Source organism: Ochotona princeps, chromosome 17 (genome assembly GCF_030435755.1).
Source record: "Ochotona princeps isolate mOchPri1 chromosome 17, mOchPri1.hap1, whole genome shotgun sequence".
Classification (NCBI taxonomy): domain Eukaryota; kingdom Metazoa; phylum Chordata; class Mammalia; order Lagomorpha; family Ochotonidae; genus Ochotona; species Ochotona princeps.
In genome coordinates, this window is record NC_080848.1 from 33843744 (window position 1) to 33860560 (window position 16817).

At 40.5% G+C, this 16817-nt stretch overlaps 1 protein-coding gene across 15 annotated transcripts in view; it reads right to left on the reverse strand.

The window, feature by feature from the left end:
* The window catches only part of RHOT1 (ras homolog family member T1), a 99347-nt gene that overhangs the window by 18805 nt on the left and 63725 nt on the right, over positions 1-16817 (reverse strand). For all 15 annotated transcript variants that reach the window (XR_009246924.1, XR_009246925.1, XM_058675868.1 and 12 more), the window contains 9 exons: positions 14233-14331; positions 13653-13761; positions 12755-12875; positions 8723-8807; positions 8255-8400; positions 7207-7307; positions 5630-5760; positions 4506-4589; positions 1365-1484 (listed from right to left, as the gene is read on the reverse strand). Coding sequence is in view for 13 of the 15 variants with exons in the window: in XM_058675868.1 (XP_058531851.1) it covers positions 1365-1484; positions 4506-4589; positions 5630-5760; positions 7207-7307; positions 8255-8400; positions 8723-8807; positions 12755-12875; positions 13653-13761; positions 14233-14331 (996 nt within the window). In the remaining 2 variants the exon portion in view is untranslated. The remainder of the gene's footprint in view (positions 1-1364; positions 1485-4505; positions 4590-5629; positions 5761-7206; positions 7308-8254; positions 8401-8722; positions 8808-12754; positions 12876-13652; positions 13762-14232; positions 14332-16817) is intronic.

A 16817-nucleotide genomic window follows, 5' to 3' on the forward strand; every position in this document is an offset into this window, starting at 1 on the left:
CCCCCAAGCCTATGGAACTGTACTATGGGGGGGAGCTTCAAGTTGTTCCACTTCCCAAATGGCTCCCAGCTAATGCACGCAGCAGGGCAGCAGAGGATGGTTTCATACCAACATGGGAGACCCAGAAGCAGTTCCTGGCTCCTAGCTTTGGACCAGCCAACCTCTGGCGATTGTGGCCTTTTAAGAAGTGAACCAGCAGATGAAAGATCTGTTTTTCCTTTGTTCTAACTCTGCCTTTATAATAAATTTAGGAAAAAAAAATAATGCTAGGGTAGGTGTTGTGGTACAGCAACTAAGCTGCCAGTTTTGACACCAGCACCCTGTATTAGAATATTGGTTCAATTCTCAGTTGCTCTGCTTCCAATTCAGTCCCCTACTGATATACTTGGCAAAACAATGAAAGAGAAATTGGATCCCTGCCACCAATGCGGAAGAAGGGGATAGAGTTCTTGGCTTCTGGTTTTGGCCTGACCTGGACCTAGCAATTGCAGCGATTTGGAGAGTGACCCATCAAATGTGAGCTCTCTCTCTAGCCCCCTCCACTTCACTCTGTCATGCTTTCAAATAAATATATAAATATTTTAATTCCACTATAGAATTTGATATCCTATTTATAGACATCTAGACTATTTCTACTTTTTTTTTTTAAAGATTTATTTATTTTATTACAAAGCCAGATATACAGAGAGGAGGAGAGACAGAGAGGAAGATCTTCCGTCCGATGATTCACTCCCCAAGTGAGCCGCAACGGGCCCATGCGCGCCGATCCAAAGCCAGGAACCTGGAACCTCTTCTGGGTCTCCCACACGGGTGCAGGGTCCCAATGCATTGGGCCGTCCTCAACTGCTTTCCCAGGCCACAAGCAGGGAGCTGGATGGGAAGTGGAGCTGCCAGGATTAGAACCGGCACCCATATGGGATCCCGGTGCATTCAAGGCGAGGACTTAAGCCGCTAGGCTACGCTGCCGGGCCCTATTTCTACTTTTTTTGATATTAAAAACAATGGTGGAATAAGTATCTCTGCATATCCATCTTTTTCTATTTAATCTTTTCGTTAATCTCCAAGGGACTGAGAAACTGATTCACCTCCTTGCCCGAGCTGTTACTTTTGATGTAACTGTCAATATATATAATCCATATACATTTCTAATTGCCAAGATCTTCCACCAACACAGAACTTCTTAACCAGAGATGTAAGAACCATGTATAAGAAATAGAAAAAAAATTAATCACTTAAGAACAAGATTAGAACCTTAAAAAAAAACTTCCAAGAGTGATTCTTTCAAAGATTTCTAGTTAGGAAATATAATACTACAATTCAATCAAAACTCCATATAAAACCACATTTAGTTAGTAAGAACAAACCTTGAAAATCCTGGCACAGTATTCAAAGGATTTGGGATTACTGACATCATACACCAGGCACACAACATCACAAATGATCTCGGCCTCGGTTAAAAATTCCGATTCTGAGATATCATGCAGCTGTGAAAAGACAAAGGGGCAGGGAAATGTAAGTGCTGAGATGCTGATGGGTAGTCCTCGTGTTTCCTGGCTCCTGACCGTGGCCTGCCACCAGCCCAGCTGTTGCAGGGGTTTTGAAAGTGACCCAGCAGGTTGAAGTCCTTGTCCATCTCCCTTATAGTGCCCCTCCTCCCCTCACTCTCCAATCTCATTCAAATTAAAAAAAAAATTCTATAGATGGCTCTGAGTGACTCACGTGGGCGGGGAAGGTCCTCTGCATGCACCGTGTACAGGCTAGAAAGCCGCAGGAGAGATAACACATCTGAGGCCATCAGATTAACATTTTAAAACACATGTCAAGTCTGTTTTCTTCCTACCATGCCACCTTCACTCCCCACTAATCAAAAGCACACAGTGGGGCAGGTGTTTGTCTCAGCAGTTAAGTTGATGGTTGGCAGGGTCCTCTGGAATATCAGAGTCTGGTTCAAATCCCAGCTGATACAGCTTCCTCCTGATGCACACCCTGGTGGGGAGCAGATGGTGGCTGCGGGATTTGGGGCTCCATCACCAAAGCAGAAGATGCAGACTGAATTCTGAGTGTCTGGCGCTGGCTTGCCCAGTTCTGGCTATTTTGGGTATGTGGGGAGTGAATCAGTGGATGGAAGATCTCTACATCTCTTTTTCTCCTTTCTTTTTTAAAATATTTACTTTATTTGTTTTACAGGGAGGTGAGACAGATAATCAGCCACAATGCTCAGAGTTAAGCCAATCCAAAGCACAAAACTAGGAGCGCGGAGTTTCTTATGGGTCTTCCCTGTGGGTGGAGGGGGCCCAAGGACTTTTCCCAGGGCATGAAACAGAGAGCTGGATCGGAAGTGGAACAGCCAGGACACAATCTGACACCTGCTGACGCCGCAGGCAGAGGGTTAGCCTATTGTAACACCATGGCATCAGCCTTGCCTCCACTTTTCTAACAAAATGAAAATAAAGAGAAATGACAATAAATTCATCTTGTTCTGCTTCACTGTCTACCCTGTTCAATATTCATAAAATGTTTTCCTTTTTTTTTTTTTAAAAACAGTAAACATACCAGCAGAGTTCAATGAAGACAGTATGCCTGACAGAACAGGTGGATATCTCAGGAAAGAACTGACTATTAAATATTGCCAGGCTGGGCCAGTTCATAATACCCACTGGCAGATCTGAGAATCAGGCCAGAGTACAGGACAGGTCAGACCAGCCTAAAGCACCCACTGGCAAATGTTGAGGTGAGACAGGCCATGCCAGACTGGGCCGCAGCACCCAACAGCACATCAAAGACAAGGGGGGGGGGGTAACAAGCCCAGCAGGTAGTCTGTGGGGTAGGCTCTCCTGCTGGGCAACTGCTCCCACTGGTGAGCATGAGAACTGGGACTGGGGGTAGACCAGGCTGGGCAGGCTATAACACCTGTTAGCTAGCATGTGAACTGGTTTAGGGGGAGAGCCAGGCTGGGCTAACTGACTGTACATACTTGTGCATGCATAAGCCAGAGCAAGAGCAGGTTGGTTGGGCTTTGCCACAGCATCAGCTGGCAAGTGCTGGTATTGGTGGCAAATCCTATCAAGCTACACTGCAGAACCACCTGCAGAGAGCAAGACTTGGGACTGACAGTGGGCCAAGCAGGGAAACTGATGGGCTGCAGCTCCCATTGGTTAGCACGAGAACCAGGGTTGATGGCGGAGGGAGGGGCGGGCTGGCTACATCGGTGGTGGCACCTTCCAGCACTGAGTGTTGGCTGTATAGTAGGGTCACTTGGGTTGAGCTAGGCTTCAACGGCCATTGATGTGTACGAGAGCTGAATGGGATGTAGGACACACTGGACCAGTCTGCTGTACATATTGGCAAGCATAGGAATCAGGCCTGGGGACAGGCATAGTGGGGGCTATTGGGGGCTACTCTGACTAGACTATAGTATGTGAGAGTTGAGTGTGTGTTGGGTAGGACTGAGCTGGGCCACAGCACCCACTGGTTTATATAAGAGATGGGGCTGGAGATAAATCTGACCCATCAATTGCAACTATCAGTATGTATATAGGCTGATGAGGGTGATAAACAGAGCTGGATCCTATACTGCGAAGCACACACTTGAGTCAGGTCTGGGATCATTTCAGATGAGGTTCTTTTGGGGATTTCCTCAAGTGAACCACTGGACTCAGAACTCCAACCATGGGGATAATCGCAGGATCTGTGGTCTGACTGTGGAATGCATATGTCAGAATTGGGCATCCTCAGTGGTTTAGATGGAGTAGTGGATAGCATGCCCAAACACACATGGAGGAAATGGCAGTCCACTGGGGCTGGCAAATGACATCTGACACCACAGCAAAGGAAGGAGGCCAGAACAAGTTGGTCAGCTACCCCATCCAAGTGTTGACAGCAAACTCCAGGGTGAACGGAGTCTCTAAGGTGGACTATGTCAGCCAATGGATCTTAGAAGGATTTCCTCATCATTGGAATGGCAAGATCAACAGTATTTTAGCACTATCAAAACCACTTGAGCAGAGACCTCGGAGCGTGCTCTACATCGGGGACCCTGGGGTGGCATCGGATGGATGTTTCCCATCCCCAGGTACTGAGCCAGCTGGGAGGCTGGGTGCAGCTTCTCCCTATATCTACCCCCTTCCCCCAGATACAGAAAGAAGAAAAAAAAATTTGGAGGAAAAAAAAAAGGTCTCACCCACTTTCCCCTAATCCTCAACCCTTCTCATTCTAATCAACTCTAAACATCATACAAAAATTTAAATAAATAAATAAATCTTAGACTAAAAGGGGACACAATTCTTCAGCTATCTTAAGTGTGGGTTAGCTAACACAGAATTAAGTATACAAATAAATGAAAGTTTTTACCTATATCTATACTCTGCAGTTATTACACAAATGAAAAGGAAAACTCCAAAGAATAAACCAGATTAAAAAATAAATCACAGATTCTACACACACCCATTAAAGCCAAAATGTTTTCAACATGTCCCTTAAAAAAAAAAAAACACAGAATTTCTTACCAATAAATATTTTTCTTGTCCATATACATAAACAGTGTTAATCGCATAGTAGGATTTATGATCATCACGGATTTTCTTCTGCTTCTGCAAATAGAACCAGAAACATCAATATTAATGGAAAAAATTAAAAGAAAAAATTTTCATCAACATATAAACACCCACCTCTGTGTGCATGTGTGGGGATGCTATAAGCAAAAGGACATTCTTGAACTATGTTATATTTCATAAGACAAAGGGGATTCTGACTTTTCAGCTTTTACTTCTTAAGGTCAAAGACAAAAAGTGCATTTATTTATTCCCAAAAAGGAAAAGCTGCAGCTCCAGGGGAAGAAACGTTTTCATTAACAGTATATTCTAGGGCCATCTGCTGGCAATTCTGATCCTGTAACTTGGTCTAAATGAGACCCATCTATCTGGGGCATAGCAGTCTCACTACTCAAAAGAGTAATCTGATTTGCCTACTGGTATTGCTAGAAATTTTCAATTGCAATTTGCTTCCACCAAAATCTATATTAGATGGCTTCACAATGGTAGTCCTTTAATCCCTAGCTAACACTGGTTATTAAAAAAAAAAATCCGCTAACACCAGCAAAACAAATACTGTTAAATGGGATTACTGTTACACTTCAGATTAGACTTCAATACACGTAGGCTACTGAGATCAAGTAATTACGTAAGAAGGCTAGCAGCTATGAGGAAACTATACACAGCTCCTGACTGTAACGGGCATTGTGGTATGGTGGGGTAAGCTGCTGCTTAGGATGCCTGCATCCAGCTTTGGCATGCCTGGTTACTTCAATTAGCTTCCTGCTGATGCAGCTGGCTTCGCTATGTGTGTGCTTTCACTTCTGTGGATACCCAGATGGGGGTGCTGAGCTTCTGGCCTACGTTATGTCCAATGGAGCTATCGTGGAAATCAGATGAATGAATCCACAGATGGGAGATTCGCTCTCTTCTCTGTCACTCTGCCTTTCAAATAAATCTTTGGCTCAGCTCCAGCCATTGTGGCTGCTTGGGGAGTGAATCATCGGACAGAAGATTTCCCTCTCTGTAAATCTGACTTTGCAATAAAAATAAATAAATCTTAAGCAAAAAAAAGTAGTTTTATTTTCCTGAATTCTCACCATCAGGTTTCTTCCAAGAAGAGCCTGAAGAACTCCACTTTTCCCACAGTTTTTCATACCAATTACGTTACACCTGAACACATTTCTTTGAGTCTGCTTTTTCTGTAGGTCTATCTTTTTGTCTCTGGTTACTAAAAATAAAGAAAAGGCATTTTATACAACTTAAATTCAACAAGCCTGCATACCACCTTCCGTGAGAGGGTATATGTCTACCTTTACTAAGCGTCTGATTTATAAACACCCTGAACAATGTCACACTGCTGAAAAATAAAATGCTCCAGACAGGGTCGAAGGCATCCCTTAGTGGGAAAAAGGCATTTCAGAAACTTAATGGTGAAAGGAACTTCCTGAAACCCAATGATGTTGACTTATAATTAGTATACTTACATCAGGGAAATATCCTAAAAGAATGAGTGAAAATTATATTATATTATTAAATATAGCCAATATCACATCTAATATTCTCTGTAAAATGCTTTCATATCATATTAGAAAGTAAAAGATCCTATCTCAAATCTCTACTTTCTTGAAATGGTGTCTATAAATGCATCAAGCATATGCGCTCTGGGATTAACCAGCCTTTCAACAGTGAACGTGCAAGGGAGGCAGGCCAGGACACATGGTGTTCTATCAGGACAACATAGTGTCTTTTCCTAAGGTAAAGGGAACTAGATGGGGCCAGTACGCTGGCAAAATGGGTAAAGCTACCACCTGAGATGCTGGCCTCGCACATGGATGCCAGTCTGAGTCCCAGCTGCTCCACTTTTGATCCAGCTCCATGCTGGCAAAGCTGAAGAAGATATAGAAGCACTCATTTGAGAGACATGGAAGAACCAGCTGATTTCTTTCTTCTGCCTGGTCCGGCCCTGGCTGTTGTGGCCATTTGGGGGAGTGAACCAGCAGATGGAAAATCTGCTTCTGTTTCTCCCTCTCTCTATACCTGTGACCTTAAATAAATAAAATAAATCTTGAAAATAAACAAAAAATAAACTGGCAAATCTTCAAGGCCCATAGCACTCTTTCATTTTTGCAAATGTAAAACCTCTAGGGAGTAAACCAATAGCAAAATCTTCATTCATTTTGATAAATAACAATAAAATCAAGCATGTCAACCAAAAAATTTAAAAATCGCACAAAAAAGTATAGACATGAAGGATGAATGAAGATGAACTGATTTTTACACTTGGTTACATTTGAAACTGAGCCTCTGTAAAATTACAAGTTCAGGGCAGGGCGACAGCGCAGTGGTTGAAGTCCTAGCTTTGAATGCACCGGGATCCCATATGGACGCCGGTTCTAATCCCGGCAGCTCCACTTCCCATCCAGTTCCCTGCCTGTGACCTGCGAAAGCAGTCAAGAATGGCCCAAAGCCTTGGGACCCTGCACCTGTGTGGGAGACCTGGAAGAAGTTCCTGGATCCTGGCTTTGGATTGGCTCAGCTCCAGTTGTTGCGGCCGCTTGGGGAGTGAGCCATTGGATGGAAGATCTTCCTCTCTGCCTTTCCAATAAAAATTAAATCTTTAAAAAAAAAAAAAAAGAAAGAAAAACTGTAGGTGAAATGGTATCGGGATTCTCACCTGTAATGGCTGAAGCCTGAGACTCCTGTTCAGTCAATATGGAGTAGCCCAAATAGCCCAAATACTCAAGGCACCGCTGTACATCTAAGTAAGTCGTGAGCCTAGGAATGGGAAGTTCAAATTATAAAAGCTTCCCAAATGAACACTGATAGAAAATAAAAATCCCAACAACTCATTATTTTTTATTTGCTCCACCCATATCATTTTTGTCGGGCTGCTTTAATCTCCTGTGTGCCAACCACGGCTTTTCACAGGATGCATTCTCAAGCAGAGGAGACGGGAGGGGGAAGCAAGGTGGTGAGGACAGGCGTGAGGAGGAGGCAGTTCCTCTATCCTACTGCCCACAGAGAACAAGGTTACACTGATGAGTGACTGATAAAGCTAAGGCAGGGATAGTTCATATTACCTGCCTCCCAGGTTAATACACAGTGTCCTGCAAATATTGGTAAATTGAGGGTATAATGATATATAAATTGACAAAGATTTGACAAAGCACACAAACAGAAAGACACCTGAAATTAGTTAACCTTTCTTACATGTCTGAAAACAGAAAAGAACTTTATTTAAAGAAGTTAGTCTCACTTTGGCTAAAGCAACTGTCATCACAATACACAAACACAATGTCAACCACTGCCATAGCTAGGTTGTAGACTAAGTCTTACCAAAAGTCCTTTAGAAATAATACAACAAAATGCACAATAAGTCTCCAGTGTCAAATAAAATACCAGCTCCCATATATTTCTAAAAAAAAAAATGCCTACTGTGTAACAATGATGTTTCTAAATTCCATTCATTAATCAAAATAGCGCTAAAATTCAGTTTGAATTTAACGCTTATTTCCCTAGTATTTTATGAAAAACAAAGTAACTCTTTCAACATCTATAGCTCATCTTAGAAATAGCAGTAGCTACATAAACTGCTGAGAGGCAGTTGTGATTGAAGCAATTCTTAAAATCTATCAAGCCTGTAATGTGATGAATGTTACACACTGTAACTTGAAATCAGCTGCAACTCTAGAAGAAAAGAGGCAGGCTGGCTCCATACTCACGTCCACTGGGAAAGGAATCCCTGGTAGGTTATCCAGCCTCTTTCATTTGTACAAACTGTGTTATTTACATCTGGTCCCCACGGAATGTAAGGGAAAACTTTAAATAAATCTTTAAGCTCATCAGGTGACAAAGCACAGTCTCTATCCTAAAGGCACATAAAGAACAACATACAATATTTAGATATCTAGCCTGTGTTGCTAAAAAGCAATTAAAAATGACACATGATAACATGTTATATTTTATCAAGAAAATTCTTCACAAGTACATGAGAAAACCTGAGAAAAAAGCTAATGGACACTAGACTTTTCCTCATGAGAAAACAATAATAGCAAGAGAAAATATTTTTGTTAGTTTAACAAAGTATTTTGGCAATTTTAGGCTACATGAAATAAACGTTCTATTGTTGACAAGGTTAAGTAAATCACAGAAAAATATTCTATCAGGGAAAAGTGCAATTAAAAGCTTACCAAATCATGCTTGTCAAATACGCTCTGTAGAAACAAATATGCATGATGATTTAACTCAGTAGTGCAATCAGGAGGTATTTTTAGCCTATTAGTGAAAAAGTTTAAGAGTAAAAGAAATGATTAATTGCATTAAATTTTTAAAAATTAATATAAAACTGCCACAACCATTTTTGTGGAATGACATCATCCACAAAAATGACTTCAATGAGGTCACTGAGACTCCCAGGCAAGCTTTGGTCCTGGCACTCCTCAGAATCTCCTAACATCACTTAGGCCAAAGTTCCACATCAGAAAGATGGATTGAAATAAAATTTTTTTATAAATAACACAGATTACACTGGAGTGTGTTCTTCCTATAAACACACTGTCAGGAATAATTAGTCTTTATTTGATTTCGTATTGTAGCTTTTTATTTAAGCGAATGTGTAATGGAAACTATCATATCCAAATGTGAGGATACAATGCAGTATGCATCTCTACTTTCAGATCAAAGATGGACTCCCAATGAAACTGTCAAATACATCTTGACAATATATAAATTTATACAATATACAAAATAAATAAAAAATAAATTTAAAAATTGCTAGCATCAGTGAGTTGAAAATGATGGAGAAATATTGCCTAATTAGATCTTTTTAATCCACAAATTCAGTTCAGCAATTATTAATAAACTGCAATGAGCTAGGTACCATAGGAACAAAAACAAGACAGGCTTTTAAAAGAACCACAGTCGAGTCAGTCCTGGGCCAAAAACAGATCTCCAAAGAATGAGCAAGTCAGCTGAAGACTCCAGGGAGTCCACAGCAGAGAGAACTCCTTGGGACTCGGGTGGGGAACCGTCAACACTGCTGAGGGAGTGACACTGGCAATTGAACTCAGACCTGAAGGACAACAGGCCATCATTAACCCAGGGGCGGAAAGGGGGCAGGATTAAAATAGCATGGGTGAAAGCCTGAAGGAAGAAAAAACATACAGCTGGTGCACTATAAATAGTGTGAAGGCAGGGGTGAGCAGGAGCTGTGTCAATGACCTCACATTCCACACTAAGCAGCTTGGGCTTCACCTTGTCTTGAAGGGAAGTGACAAGGACAAATGCATATTTAAATATCTACTAACTGAGCAGCAATGGAAGCTGAAGGTTAGTGAGAAAGCTAGAGATTCAAGTGGTTGCTCTAGGGAGATAATTTTCAGAAAATCAAAGACAGAGAGCATAAAGAAACTCAGAAATGTTTACTGTAAGCCACAAAGCTATAGCAACCAGTTTCCTAACTCTTATACTTAAGAACCAAAAAACAACCTGCTGAGAATTCATCAACCCACGAAACAATGAGAGGTCTTGGGCCAAATTCATTAATTTACATGATATTTTCTATTTTCAGGGAAATTAACTTGAGCAAAGATTTAGTAAGTCAGACAAGCCAAGTCTGAAGGTAGACCTGATGAACTGAACAGGAATCTGAACAGAAAGATTTCTGCTTCTCTAATGACAGCCAGAGAAGAAATAATCAAGTCAGACAGCTGTAGGGGCTATCCTGAAATAAGAATACCTGGGAAGGAGGAATAGAAGGAGTGTAGGCAAGGGAAGTAAAACACAGAAGGAACAAGCTTTAACAGGGCAAATATGGTCTACAACAAGGAACTGGGAGAAAGAGCTCTTGGTGTTTCTATGAAGAACTGGAAGAGCAGAGCTAAAAGGAAACAATTAACAAAGTGAAGAAGCAACCAATAGAATGGGAGAAAATTTTTGCATACTACACAAGTGATGGGGGACTAATATCCAGGATCTACAAAGAGCTTCATAAACTCAGGGACAGCAAAAACAAAACCAAACCCTGCAACAAAATGGGCAGAAGAAATGAACAGACATTTCTCAAAAGAACAGATTCAAATGGTTAACAGACATATGAAAAGATGCTCAGGCTCCCTAGCCATCAGACAGATACAAATGAAAACCACGTTGAGGTACCACCTAACTCCAGTGAGACTGGCCTACATTCAGAACTCAACTTATACCTACTGGCGTGGATGTGGGAAGAAAGGCATCCTCCTTCACTGCTGGTGGGAGCGAAAGCACCCTCCTTCACTGTTGGTAGGAGTCTAGGCTATCACACCGGGCCCTTTTTTAATCTTTAAAAAGCTTACTTTCTTGGATCACAGAAGAAACATCTTAAAGCAAGGCAGTCTCCAAATTTTGGAGTGGCACTGGGTACACTGTGGAAATCAGTATGGAGCGTGCTTGGAAAATTGCAAATAAACCTGCCATATGATCCAGCTATCCCGCCAGCTATCCCGCTCCTAGGAATATGCCCAAAAGAAGTGAAATCTGCATGTGAGAAGGGGATCTGTAATCTTATATTTACAGCAGCACAATCTACAATGGCAAAGACATGGAAACAAACCAGATGTGCGTCCAAGGAAGAGTGGTTAAAGAAACTGTGGTACATCTACTCCATGGAATATTATTCAGCTACTAAGAAGAATGAAATTATTCTATTTAAAACCAGGTGGTCCCAACTGGAAACCATTATGCTCAGTGAAATGAGTCAATCACAAAAGAACAAACACCATATAGTCTCTCTTATATAAGGAAACCAACATGGAAAGTGTAACTTCAACAATCCGATCCATACTGTTTTTTGATTGTTTGTTTGCTTTTTTGGCTGTATCCCATGTGTTTTGATGTTTTTATTTCACTTTGGTTCTTTCCAAATAATCTCTTTTCTCTAGTTGAATTCATCACGTGCTCATGAATTATACGATGGCATCATTTTCCCCAAGAGACTTCCGTGTTTCCTTTTTGTCACTCACGTGTTGGTTACTCAGTGGCGTGTTATTTTTTCAAGGTGCTATAATTTGTTGTTGATGTGGCTGTTCTAATTCATACTGGTTGTTGACCTTATTTCATGGCTTCTCACTTAGGGTAATGTATAGTGATGGAGTACTGGGGTCTATCATATACAGACGTGGGGGTACAATGGAACATGCATCCCTGCATCCAGACGAAAGATGGATTCCCAATGAAATTGTTGGACATGTGTAGACAATGGCATGTTGGACTGTCTGACATTGTCTGTACCAGCAATGTCGGGGTACACTTAAATAAGAAACTGATAGAATTATGATTCCTCATGAAGGACTACACTATTGCAACAAAATGGGAAAAATCTGACGGGGGTGGGAGTTTGGGGAGGAAATCCCAGCCTATACAAAAATGTACCACATAATTCAAAACTCAAAATAAAAATATAAAAAAAAAAAAAAAAAAAGAAAAAGAACTGGCGCCCACATGGGATCCTGGGACTTGCAAGGCGAGGACTTTAGCCACTAGGCTATCACACCGGGCCCTTTTTTAATCTTTAAAAAGCTTACTTTCTTGGATCACAGAAGAAACATCTTAAGGCAAGGCAGTCTCCAAATTTGGGAGTGGCACTGGGTATACTTTTAAACAGAATTTAAACACAGCATTATCAAAGGAAAATAACCAAAAACAGACCCTTTAGGAAAAATAATTTATCCTGAGTTAATAATATACTATAAAACCAGAGGAGGAGAACCAATGAAAGCAAACTGCCTCACAACATAGTTCTGATCTCCTAAGTACAAAATTCAGTCTGCCTAGTAATTTTTCTACTCCTTCAGTCAAATCAAAGAGATACGTCTTCATATTCTTGATGAGAATAGGAGGAAAAAGTTTGGGCCATGCTATTTTGGTGGCTGTCAACTAGAGATGATTTTGCTTCTTAAAGGATACTAGGCAACTTCTGGAGATATTTCAGGCTTTCAAAATTGGGGGAGAAAGTGTTACGGACCTGTAAGGATGGGGTAGGCACCTTTTAATGCACATTACATGTGCTACAATGCAGAATTATCTGGTCTACAGTGCCCACAGTGCCGAAGTTGAGAAATCTTGCTACAAATTTCTGTTTTAATTCTGAATCATTCCTGAGTAGCTTGAAGCCTACCTATTTAGGAGCTAACTCACATTTTAAAAGAGCTGGCATGCAAAATCAATTAGAAACCAAAGGTACATACAGGGGGAATAAATATTCAGGTGTTAAATCCAGATCATCATCATAACCGAATCGCCGAAGCACGGTCCACGTAGTTTCATGTCTCCCTCTCTGGATAAAAAGTGTGTGTAAAAAGAGAAAACCTGGAATAAAGTCAACTGGTAAGTACAGCTGATGGGAAGACGGGTACAGTCACACAGGAGAAAAGCACACAGCACATCATGGCAACAGATCTGTGAACATACATACACTAGTTATGCACAGTTAAGGGCAAAACAAAGTTTCTGGAGGTCACAATGAAACACAGGTCATTTTAGTTGTTTCACATAAATACCACATTCTGCAAGGGATAAGAATGAATGAAAGGGCCAAAATTAAATCTCAAGGAATACGATCTCATTCATAAAGTTGTATGATAGAAATAGGGGTTGGCACATTGGCTCAGCAAGTAAATCTTCTATCCTGAGGCACTAGCATTATAGATGGGCACCAGTTCCTGTTCCAACTGCTCAACTTCTGATCCAGCTCTCCATTTATGGCTTGGGAAAACAAGCAAGGCACCCAAATCTTGGGTCCCTGGACCTGAATGGGAGGCTCATAGCTCCCAGCTAGCTCCCAGCCTCAGATCAGCTTAGCTCTGGCCACTGTAGCCATTTGGAGAGTGAACGGGTTTATTCCAGTGAACTAGTATATTCCATATGCAATGCTGGTGTTTGCAGGTGGAAGACTAGCCAATTGAGCCATTGTGCCGGCCATTACTAGCCTACTTCTCACAACTATTAAAGATTCAGGTCAAATTTTAGTTGTCACAGTAAATACTAACATTTCCTGGAAGTACAAATCATGTAATAATCTTTGATCTTCTGCCAAATCTTAAAAACACTAAATCCCAAAAACAGGGAAAAATATCATTCTCCCACCTTTCAGTGTCAATCCACTGTCAGCCACGCCATCACTTATATGCTTTCTGACCACATTCTTGACATCTTCCAGCGCTTGAGGAGCTAATGGAGTGTTAAAACAAATTCTCTAACAAAAAACATAACAGCAAGTTTAAAAAAAAACACCAGCAATAAAACTACAGATAATTTAAAGCAGCATACAAAGCAACATTACATGAAAGTGTTGCAAAAGAAACAGACTCTAAATAGGGGTAGTCTTCATTTTATATTAGTCAAGTATAGTAAGACATACTTGAAAGAACGTCCCCTACTCTCCTCTTCCCATCCCTAGAACACAGAGCTCTCTGTGGAGTACCTAGGTTACACCAAACCGAGAGAGAGGGTAACCAGGAGTTTGGACTTTATGTCGTCCTTAACACACCCGTTGTATACTGGGAGATGAAACCAGCAAGGTTCCTTTAATTCCTAGGCTTAAATAACTTGATGTGACAGACCCGTCCGTATGTGAAAAGACCTATGTCAACACACTGGTTTTTCCTAGACTATATCAACAAAAGAAGACCAAGATACGCCATTGTCTGAAACGAAAGCCAGCTACCTGGAAGAAGTTGAGCTCAGCATCGTTGAGAGTGCCATCATTATCCTGATCAGATATTTTAAATATACGAGTAAGGGCTTTTATGCAGGCTGGTTTCATCTATATAGCAACAACAACAAAAAAGCACAAGTGACTGGCTGAATTAAAATATCATTTTCATAAATACTGCTGGGAATAATTATCATTGATTTCATATAACATTAAATACAAGAAAAATGATCTGAAGCAAAGTCATTTATTTTTATGCTACAATCTTTTTAAGTAAATGAAGCAATATTTAGTTGGACTGACATTGGGAATGATCAAACCCTCTTCTCAGGACCCCAAGTACTCGAAAGATAGATAAAAGGGAATTTCAACTTGAGGAGAGAGTTATTCTTTCAATCACACAAAACAAACCACTTACTTATGTCCTACCTCCTTTCATAAAGAATTTGAATTGACTTATTTAAAGTACTAAAAGTTCTCCTCTCAAGTTTCTGAAGATGGCCAAAAACTTTCTAATAGCAGAAGTTTTTAATCTGTACTTGAGAGGATATGTGAAAATTTGGATATAAAATGTGCTACTTCACAAACAGGTAGTAAAATATTTCTGAGTAGTAAATATAAAGGACTTTAATCAACTCCTCTTAAATAATTATTTACACTTAAAAAAAAAAGCAAATAATCTTGTCCTTTTTGCTCCTACAGAATTTTTGGAAATAACACTGCTACACACATTTGAACAACTTCCTCAATTTTTGTCCTGGAATTTAGTGGGCAGAATCCTTGTCAGACTAATGAAAAATAAGGCCCACATGCTTCTGGCCTGCATACTCAGTATACAGGAAGTACTGCCAACAGCTCTGAGAATAAAATGAAACTTTGAGGAAGATCTTTGAACTTTGTTTAAACTGAGAAGGTGAGACAGAAACATCGCCCACCCACAGGATCACTCCCTAAGCAGCTGTGATGGGGTAGGACCCAGGGAATTAGCAAATTAGCAGAACTAATAGTAGGTCTAAGAACAAAACAGCAATTAAAGAACTGAACACAAATGAACAGGGGGTTTAATAAATGTATTAACCATTATTATTGGACAAATGTGGGCAAGTTAGGAAGAAGTAAACAATGAAGGAGCGGTAAACTGGAGGAGTAAACTAGGCTCAGATTATGGATAACTCAGATTAGTTACTTATGCCAATTCCACATTTATGAAATTGGATAAAATCTTCACATATCACAAAATATTATTCACTTTTGTCATTTAGAAAATATAAAGTGCAATCCAGGTATTCACAGACTATACAAAAACAGGCCAATTTTAATCCTCAGGTCATCATTTTTTTACCAGTCACTTTCCTAACACTGTACATTTTTCCTGAAATCAATGTGCAATCTCTTTCCTTTCTTTTTTTAAAATTATTGTTGTAATTTATTTCTTAAAAATAATGCTCTGCAAGTAAAACAAAATAATCAAATTAAAACATGGATGAAACATCATGAATAAATATTTTTCCAAAGAAAGAAGAATGTTTATATATATAAATGGCCAAAGGAAGCAATGATTGCACATTTCACATGAAATGTCCAAAAGCTGCAAATTCACAGAGGAAAAAAAAGTAGATTTGTGAATGCCACTGGAGAAAGAAGCATAAACGGAGGGATGGCCAATAGGTGTGGGATTCCTCTTTGGATGATGGGATAGTTTTGCAAAAAATTGAGGAGTGAATTGTATGGTATGTGAAGCACACCTCAAACAATTTACTTTTTAAATACGTATTATAAAACTTAAATTTTAGAGATTTCAATAAAGAAATATTCAAATTGTATTACAGGTTGTACAGATGTCAAGTTTTTTATCCACGCGTTTATAAAGACTCTCTTTTTTAAAGATTTACTTATTTTTATTGGAAAGTCAGATTTACAGAGAGAAGGAAAGACAGAAAGATCTTCCATCCGCTGGTTCACTCCCCAAGTAACCACCATGGCCAGAACTGAGCTGAGCCGAAGCCAGGAGCTTGTTCCAGGTCTCCCACGCAGATGCAGGGTCCCAAGGCTTTGGGCTGTCCTCTGCTGCTTTCCCAGGCCATAAGCAGGGAGCTGGATGGGAAGCAGAACACATGGGACACAAACAGGACATGATCCCCATATGGGATCCTGGCGCACGCAAGGCGAGTATTTAGCCACTAGCCTATCACACCAGGTTCTTAAAGACATTTTTAAACATATTTTATCTATTTTTATGGGGGAAAAAGATGGAGAGATTTCCCATCCCATACATAGTTTAAGCTTGCAGCTTTTAGAGGCCATCACTGCAGCACAGCAAGCTAACCCACTGTCTGCAGCATCAGCATCCCATGTGGGTGCCACTTTGTGTCCTGGCTGCTCCACTTCCATCCAGATCCCTGTTTGTAGTCTATGGCTTCCTATATCTACGGAGGAGACCAGAAGTGCCTAGCTCCTGGCTCTTGACTTTGGATAGCCTCAGCTCCAGTTGTTGCACCCATTTGGGGAGTGAACCAGCAGATGAAAGATCTCTCTCTGTCTCTGGTCTTTCCTTCTCTATGTAAGCCTGCCTTTCAAATAAAAATAAATAAATCTTT